At 39.9% G+C, this 9,591-nt stretch overlaps 1 protein-coding gene and 1 long non-coding RNA gene across 3 annotated transcripts in view; one reads left to right on the forward strand and one right to left on the reverse strand.

Annotated features, from left to right (window-relative positions):
- Positions 1 to 8,515, forward strand: part of LOC110311232 — a 35,964-nt gene extending 27,449 nt beyond the window's left edge. The window contains exons 2-3 of the long non-coding RNA XR_002379944.1: positions 5,806 to 5,894; positions 8,295 to 8,515. This is a non-coding gene — a long non-coding RNA (uncharacterized LOC110311232). The remainder of the gene's footprint in view (positions 1 to 5,805; positions 5,895 to 8,294) is intronic.
- Positions 1 to 9,591, reverse strand: part of Epha6 (EPH receptor A6) — an 882,350-nt gene that overhangs the window by 11,003 nt on the left and 861,756 nt on the right. For both annotated transcript variants that reach the window (XM_021184474.2, XM_021184473.2), the window contains one exon: positions 2,080 to 2,273. In XM_021184474.2, coding sequence (XP_021040133.1) covers positions 2,080 to 2,273 — 194 coding nt within the window. The remainder of the gene's footprint in view (positions 1 to 2,079; positions 2,274 to 9,591) is intronic.

Here is a 9,591-nt window from a genome sequence, read left to right on the forward strand (position 1 = left end):
CATGAACTTGAAAGAATCTTCTCTTTTAGCTTTTTAGCAGGGCTCCATCCCTGTTTCCTGCATTACCAGTCTGGCTCTTCTTCATCATTCTCATTTGCTTATTGGATGTTGGGATCATGTCTTAAATCTTGGTATTCTATAGAACTGCCTTCTCTTCCTCTGTTTATTTCCAGTCTTTATATTCATCGTAGGTTATTTTAACTGTGCTGATGCCTTCAGTTTTAATCTATATGCTGGTCAGTTTCAGATACACATATCTAGCCTAGATATTTGAAAAAATAATTATGTATGTGCATGAGTGTCTATATGTAGGTGTGTGCACAAGACTGTAAAAACTCATCGAGGCCAGAAGGGGTTGTATATCCTGCAGCTCAAGTTTAGGAAGCCACGAGCTGCCCTGTGTAAGAACTGGAAACTGACTCAAGAATAGTATAGACTCTTAATTGCTGAGCCAACTCTCTAAGTCCAAAAGCCAAGATTTTTTTTTTAACCTCAAATTCAACCTATATGTACGTACCTGTGGAATTTTCACTCTACTATCCCACGGGCACCTCTGACTCAAAATGCTCCAACTCATCTCATTTCTGCTCCAAAACTTGTTCATTTTTGTCTTAGCAAGAATATACCCTTGTGTGTGTGTGTTGTGTGTGCACGCACACACACACACACACACGCACAAATATAGAAGCACAACAAATACCTACTTTTTCCTTCTTCCTTCCATATTTGTTCAGGGAACCAAGAGGCATTATATACTGCCAAACAATACATTCATTCTCTTCTCTCCTGATCTCAACTGTATTCTCGTTTTATAATTTAGGTCTCGAACTTTGATAGCTTGAGTTTCTAAAAAGACACACATGGCCCCATTTCCCACCTTGTTCCTTGTTTTGCATTCATAGTCTAAGTCAATACTCTAGGGGCCTCCCAGAAGCACAACTCTAATTCTATCATTCTCTTTCTTAGACATCTGACTGCCTTAATGATGAAGTCCAAAGTGCTTTTCTTTTCTGTGTCTCCTCCTTACAGTTTCCTGTGCTGGGCTGATCAGAGGACACTGGCTGCAGCAACACCTGAATCATGAGCTATTTCATGCTTGGCTTCATTCTGCTGAGGCTGCCAATTAGTGATTTAGAGGTGAACTCTTACATGTTCAGCTGTGAAAGAAGCCTGTTTCAACTAGCCCTTACATAGCCTACTCTTATTGTTACCGAAACCCCATACTGACTCAAATCTGTGACCCACAGTTGAGTGTCGCTGTCTTGTATATCCTGTAGCTGTCTTGTAATTCAGAAAGGTTTGCTTTGGTTATTTATAGTCCATTCTAAAGGAAGACATCGATGATAGTTCAAGTGAAATATTTCAGACCTAGATGAGGATGATTTTTGCTTCCACACTCTTCCTCCTCCTTACTGTTCTTCAGAGAGAAGAGAGTGGATGATCTTAGTTGTACTGAAGGTTATAAAATGCTGCACGAGGGCCTTCATTTTCTCATCACCCGTCTTATTCTGATTTGGGGAGAGGAAAGTAACAACAGCAGAATGCAATCAGACCAGCACGGGACATCCTCACTTTTGGTGATTCACAAATCATCCTGCCTTGCTTGCCATTTCAAATAGAAGGGTAGAACAAAGAATGGAGAAAGAAAATTGAAGAGGACACACACATGAACACAAATTCGACTTATAAAGATAAAGAAGGATCAGTTATATATATATATACATATGCATATGTATATATATACACATATAGATGTGTATGCATGCATCTTTGATATATATCTTTGAATATATAACATATATGTATATATGATCCACATAAGAACAATGTAAATAAAATAATGCAGAAAGATAAGAATTAGATAGAAAAGAAGGGACATTTTTTTTCTAGTGAAAAATCCATATTCTCTTTCTTGTTAATAACTTATCTCATTAGATAATAAACGAAATAAGGTTTATAGAGGGTCAACAATTGGACAGCAACTAAGGCAAGCTGGTTCCCTCTACTTGCTGTTCTTGTCTGAAGCCTGAAAGCAATTTTGATTGTCAGGGGGAAAAGTACCAACGTTATGCATCTTACACAAGGATGTCCTCCACCAGCGTGTGAAGGGCACTGGGGTTGCGGATCAGTTTGTCAAGGAAGCTGACGATGTCAGTGAATTTTGGCCTGTGGTTTCTCTCCTTCTGCCAGCAGTGGAGCATCAGCTGGTGCAGAGACGGTGGGCAGCCCATCGGAGCAGGAAGTCGGTAACCTTCTTCAATGGACAAGATAACCTAAATGCAAACACACGCAGATCACGCTCTTACTTTTGGTGACAACGAGATGTGTGTAGCGTCTTCATATGCAGGCAGGACAAACCAAAATACTGGTAAGAGTGAACACTACTTAAGATGAGTACACAGGGCCCAGGCAAAGGTATATATATATATATATACCTAAGAGTTCTGAAGAGGAATTGCTGGTAACTCAATAGCACCTGCGGCCCCTTCTGGGAAGAAAATATGCTTGAAGCATGCGCAGCTGGTGAGCACCTAGTTTAGTTCTATCACAGTCTTAAGAAACTGCTTCTATGTAACTTTGCTCAGCTATCTTTTTTTTTTTTAATTTTTTAGATTTATGTGTATGAGTATGCTGTTCTCATTCACACCTGAAGAGGGCACCAGATCCCATTATAGATGCTTGTGAGCCACCATGTGGTTGCTGGGAATTGAACTCAGGAAGAAGAATTAAGGCTTACAACCGCTGAGCCATCTCTGTAGCCCTTGCCCAACTACCTTAAACCCTGGTGCCAACAGCATTGAGGCAGCATGATGTGGATACAGTTAGTGCACACTGGATGCAACAGCAGGCAGGTCTCTTTTTCGTCCCTTTCGTAAGGTCAGTGGATTAAACAAACAAACAAACACCAAAACCAAAAATCAAAACATTGTTCTCCCTTTGTAACATATTCCATTCCTCCTTGGTGACTGGGTTGTCCCTTAGTCCTACACTGACTGACCTGGCAACGAAGTTGTTTCTCCAGAGGTCCTAAGGTTCAAAACAGGAAAAGCTACAATGGCGAGTATAAAAGGTGGCGAGAGAGAGGCTCTCTCTGTAGGACATGGTGATGACGACTTGCTTAGGGGCACTGGTGTAGCTCACAGGACTGAGGGATTGAAGTTTTGATCTGGGTTAATTTTAATTCACTTAATTTAAATTGAAACTCCCACTTCCTGTACAGCTCCAGAAAGAGGAATCTGCACATGAATTAAGAATAACAAGGATGCTCACAAGGAGATATTTTGCCAACCAGTGGACTGAGCACCGGGACGTGAGAGAAAGGACTGAAGGAGCTGAAGGGTTTGCAACCCCAGGGGAAGAACAACAATATCAACCAATCAACACCCCAAGAGCTCCCAGGGACTAAGCCACCAACCAAAGAATACACACGGAGAAACCCATGGCTCCAGCCACATATGTAGCAGAAGATGGCATTGTCTGGCATCAATAGGAGGAGAAGCCCTTGGTTCTGTGAAGGCTTGATGTCCCAGTGTAGGGGAATGCCCAGGTGGTGAGGTGGGAGTGGGTGGGTGGGTGGGGGAGCATCCTCATAGAAGTAGGGGGAGAGAGGATGGGATAGGGGGTTTCCAGAGGGGAAACCTGGAAAAGGGGATAACATTTGAAATGTAAATACATAAAAAAAAAAAAAACCAAGGAGATGTTTTGCCAGTTTAATGTATTACCTGCCAGCCCCTCCTAAGATGAATTTTCTAAATGTGGAATAAATTCAATTCTGAATTCATGCAGGTTAGCTTTTGAAGAGAAGATCAAAGGTAGTCACTTGAACATTTGTTCTTATATCATTTATGGGGAAGATTTGTTTTTTTACCAATTTAAAAGCAGGGAAACTGAGGATCAAACATATTTAAGGACAGACATCAGTCAAATTCAGCCCCCCCCCCACAATCAAAATATAAAACTACTAATGTTAACATCACCTTCTTAAGAATTCTGTCGCAGGGCCATCAACTTATCTTTTTTTATGATTTTTTAAAAAAAAAACCACTGACATCTCATTTTAATTTCTTCTTAAACTGACATCATTTGACACGACCATAAAAAAATTCTGAATTTACGTCAGAGGTAAGTTGTTAAAAAAGAAGCATTAATATTCCTTCAGGATCCTCTTAACTGCTAAGTTCTAACTTTTTCAGTATTTAGAGAATTTCTTGTGATCACATCCATATTTTTGGTGACTGTAATACTTTGTGTGTGTGTGTGTGTGTGCGTGTACAATTTCCTGTGTTTGGTCATGAGGAAGTCTAGATTGACTTTAGGTATCTTCTATCATTGACTGCCTTCTGATTTTGAGATGTCCACTGAATCTGGAGCTTGGAACTTTAGCCGGACTCGCCTGCCACCAAGCCCCTGGGATCCATGTGTTTCTCTTCCATCCCAGTGCTGGGTCATGGGTAGATGTAGACATATACACATACGTGTATATGATACATCTATGAACTTAATACATGACCTATATGAGCTTCACACATGAATGCTGGGGTTCCAAACTCAGGTTTGTCATATACACATGAGTGTATATGATACATATGTGAGCTTCATACATGACCTATATGAGCTTCACACATGAATGCTGGGGTTCCAAACTCAGGTCCATCATATACACATGAGTGTATATATATATATATATATATATATATATATATGCTTCATACATGACCTATATGAGCTTCACACATGAACGCTGGAGTTCCAAACTCAGGTCCGTATGCCTGAGCAGTAGGCCCTTTATTCACAGATCTTTCTCTCAGTCCCAGGATACGTCAATCCGCAAGGATATTATTTTATGTTACATTTTATATTACATTATTGAATATAATTTTTCTCATTTTTTTGACTGCTTTTGGTACTATGCAGGCTTGGGTTTAAGTCATTTTGGTACATGTTTTAGTAAAACACGAATGGATAAAAATGCTCGAAATCAATCACAACTACTGTGAATAGCTTATGGAAGTAATTATAAAAAATAGGACAGAATGGCTTTCGAGAACATTTGTGCCCTGGGAGCATGAGAGTCAATTTGGCGGTTATGTGATTGCAAGTGCATAGAACAAAACAGTGGCAGGTGAAGCCATGTTAGAAGGAAAGGTGGCCTTTACTGAGCATTTTCTGTGTGCTCGGTTCTTGTAGTTTTTTCTTCTGTTTACGGCTTAAAATGACTCTGGTGGTTACTATTATTGCTACTTTTTACATCATAAAAACCAGGCTGGGAGACGTAAGGAGGCCTGTCTAGATTCACATAGCTACTGTGTGGCAGAATTAGGAGCTGTGTTTAATTCCTTGTGACTTTCAGATGTTCTTTTGCTATTCCTTCAATTCCTTTGCTACTGCCTTCAATTTTCATGATAGATTGTTCTCTTCTCAAATTTTATACCATGTTATCTTTTGTTATTATACATGCTCATTTGACTTTGGTGTTTTCATTCCGGCCCTAAACTTAGTATTCTCAGTAAATCTCACACACACACACACACATACACACACAGTACTTTGCAGTTTTTAAAATGTAATGTTTGAATGAGATGTCATTTCTGAATGTTTTTGCATCTTATGCACACCTCTATTATTGTATCTATCACTTTTATTGTATTTCTTTTTCTATTGCTTTCCCTCAGGCTACATATACACAAATGCAGGAATTACACCTCTGGATTCTTCATTCTTGTTTAACATAGTGTCTCACTTATTAGTAAATGCTAATGGTCTAAGCAGAAATTATTAAAATAATTTTTTTATTTGTCTTGGTAGAAGAACATCTTTTTGTAAGATTTGGAATAGCTACTTCTGATAGACTCAGTGGAAGCATGATAGCATTTGAAGACCCCGAGAACACAATCGTAACTTTTAAAAACTGTCATCAATGGACACCATCCAGAATCTTGTTGATTGCTGAGACCCATCAGGTGACAGGAGACTGGCTCTGCCTGAAGAAATAACTTTATTATACGCTCAACCTTTGCTCATATCTTCTTCTTAGCCCCAGAGGGATTTCTATTTTCTATGGCTTTCTAGACACCTCGTGGAAATGCTCAACACTTCACACCCAAACCACATGGCATCTGCCAGGCAGAGAACTCCCTCTGTGCTGATGGTTTTTTTGTTTTTTTTTGTTTTTGTTTTTGTTTTTTCTAAGAGCTGGGAGTGGCAAGAGGGTGGCATTGCTGTGCAGAACTCTTACCTTATGGAGTCCAGCAGAGTATTGGTGACACCAGAGTATTGGTGGGAAGTGGGAGGATCAAGAGACCCATACATTTCCTCCTTAGGGAACTCTCTGTCTTTTACAGAGTTCTTAGTTTCTTGTTTTCTTAAGTTCTTTAACATATCATAAAATTCATTTGAAACCTGGGCTCAAGCCAGGTGTCAAACCCAACAGGAGCTCATGTTGTAGAGCAATAGCATAACAGGATACCAGTGGTGATGATCAAAAAACACCCAGCTAATTGTTGAGAGCTTTTGGGTCCCATTTCCAAAATTCTAATTACCAATGATATGTGTTTATGATTTCAATCTTTGAAACAAACCTGTGGAGTACCTATAATTCTTAGTGTCATTTTATAGCTAAGACACCCAATCACAGGAAAGCCAGACTTGTCTAAAGTTACTCACACATATAAAACCAAGCCTGAGGAAAAGAAGGTGGAGTGATAGGCCCAAACTGGGATCCAGCTCAAGGGGAGGTCCTAAGGCCTGACTCTATTACTGAGGCTATGGAGTGCTCACAAAAAGGGACCTAGAATGACTGTCCTCGAAAGATCCAACAAGTAGCTTAAAGAGTCAGATGCAGATATTTGTACCCAATGAACAGAAGCAGCTGACCCCTGTTGTTGAATTAGGAAAGGCTGAAAGAAGCTGAGGAGAAGGATGACCTGTAGGAGGACCAGCAGTCTCAATTAATCTGGACCCCCAAGATCTCTCAAACACTGGACCACCAAACAGGCCACATACACCAGCTGATATGAGGCCCCTAACAAACATACAGTAGAGGACTTCTGGGTCTGTGTTCATTCAGAGATGATACACCTAATCCTCAAAAGACTGGAGGCTCCAGGGAGTCTAGAGATCAGGTGAGGTGGGAGTTGGGGACATCCATATGGAGGCAGGGGCGTGGGGAGGAGGTATGGGACATGAAACAGTCAGAGGGTGGATTGGGGTGGAATAAAATATGAAGTGTAAAAAAAAATTAGAGTAAAAAAAGAAAAGAAAAAAAAAAGAAAAAATGCAAAAAGCAAAACACCCTCTAATTTCAAAAATTGCCTGAAACTGGATGCATGAACATATATTATTGTGGATATTTAATAACTTTCATCCCAATCAGAAACAAACATTGATCACTTAAAATGTACTATTGGTCATTCTAGTATAAAAGATGACACATGATATATATATATATATGTGATTCTGTAGTTTATAATCTAGTGAAGCAGCCAAAAGTCTGTGAATATGGTGAGTATTATCTAAAACAGGGTCTTTTTGAAATGTGTATGGGTGCATCAGATCTTCTGAAACTGGAGTTATAGACAGTTGTGAGCCACCATGTGTGTGTGATGAGACTTGAACTTGGGTCTTCTATCAGACCAGTTGAGCCTGAATAAGATGGAGTATATTTGCTTATGTGAACTTTCCAGTGTCCTGCATCTACTTCTTCTATTGAGATGTAGTAAACCAGTTTAATTTAAAAAAAAAGATGGAGTATATTTGTGCCAGAGTAGGTTGCTGAATGAGGAGAAGAATAAGTGTTATGAAATACAGGACTCTCATAGATTAATTAGTTGTTAGTGACAACTTTGGACAATCATTATTTCTAACAATTGGAAGTCACACTCAAAAGCTTCCTCCTGGAAGACTAACTTTTGTAGCTCCAGAAGGTGCTATGCATGTTGCCAATGGAGGGAAGCAATGAATAGCGCTATCCATCTGTGATGCCCATGAAACACAATGTCCAGAATGGCAAGATACCCATGGCAAGATACCTCTATAGGTTCAATAGTGGAACTTACATCTTGGAAGTAATTAATATGTGTCTAATTTAAGACATACTGAAGAGCAGAGAAATCATGCCTGGTACTGAAAACCTAGCCAATTACTCAGTAGCAAGTGGGATCATGGATCTTAAAGAACTTTTTATCCCTAATTTACTGAAGTACCATAATTCTGTATTACTTTCTAAGTACTTATTTTTATGCCCACAGACAAATGTGGCCCCTATGCCTCACTAAAGAAACTTCTCATTGCAGCAGCTAATCATGGGTGCTCAGTCCTGGTGGACACATCTCCAACATAGCGACAGCCCAGTGAACATTGCAGAAGATGGGAGGATTACATGAGTCTGAAGATCAGGGAATCTGTTATCGATTTGTGTCCCCTGGAAATGACAGGAACGCTACGTCTGTGATACCTCAATAATATGGCTGCCTAAATAAGACCCGAGCAATGACAGTACCAATAAACATGCTAATGTAGAAATCTCCTAGGGCCCCATCCCTCTACTAAGGATAACAGACAATTAAGGAATGCTGAGAGCCAGAGAGGTGGTCTTCCCCAGGGTAGGGCTTCTGGGTAACTATCCAATGTCAAGTGGTTGGCCCTAAATTTATGTACATGTAAGCAACGTTCAATGGACTCAGCAGGTTGAATTTATGTATAGTATGTCACAATCAAAGGAGAGAAAGCCAGGAATTTAAAGGAAGTGGGAACGTGCATGTGTAGGTGACATGGGAAGAGTTGGAGTAAGAAAAGGGAATACAGGGAAATTATGTGATTATATCCTAATAAGAAAAAATAATAAGAAACTCACACCTGGAAACAGAGGTAAGTAAAGACCTTTCCTGCACTTCACATGAGCTTGTAGCAGTGTCAATAAAGGAGTAGTGAAGGCCCAAGCAGCACTCCCAAACAAGGCTCTGTTACTAATAAAGAAATGCGCACTCGATTCTGCCTGCAATTGGACTTTGTATACTAGCAGCTCCATCTGCAGAGATCCTGACCCTGCAGGAGCCTTGCTAAGGGAAGCCTCAGGTTCTTCTGCATTCAGACGTGGATTGGTTTTAATACAGAGCTGTTTCCTAAGAGCTGTCGATGCCTCCATATGGAAACAAACACCCAGACAAGGATGGAAACAAAAAATAGGAAGATTCGGGCAACAACACAGTTTTGTTTTGTTTTTACTGTGGCTTATACTTCTTAGAAATATGAAGATCAAGTACCAGACTAACTTATTTAACTTTTTACAACAGAGGGCAGTGTCCTCATGCCTCACAGCCATTTCCCTTGTAGGGATAAGCTAACTTCTCTACTTGGGAACTTCATTTTGAATCCAGAAACATATTGGGCAACTTTTCTTTTTCTTTTTTTCTCCTAGGAAGTGGCTTTATTTGGGTTGGCGCATGCTCAGCAGATTCAAGGCTGAAGGCTAAGCCCTGAGTGCAGTAGGGCTTTGCCTTGTGTACATTTTTTTAAGCACATTTTTTTATTAGATATTTTCTTTATATACATTTTAAATTTCAAATGCTATGCCGAAAGTCCCCTACGCCCTCC

Source organism: Mus caroli, chromosome 16, assembly GCF_900094665.2.
Source record: "Mus caroli chromosome 16, CAROLI_EIJ_v1.1, whole genome shotgun sequence".
Lineage (NCBI taxonomy): Eukaryota > Metazoa > Chordata > Mammalia > Rodentia > Muridae > Mus > Mus caroli.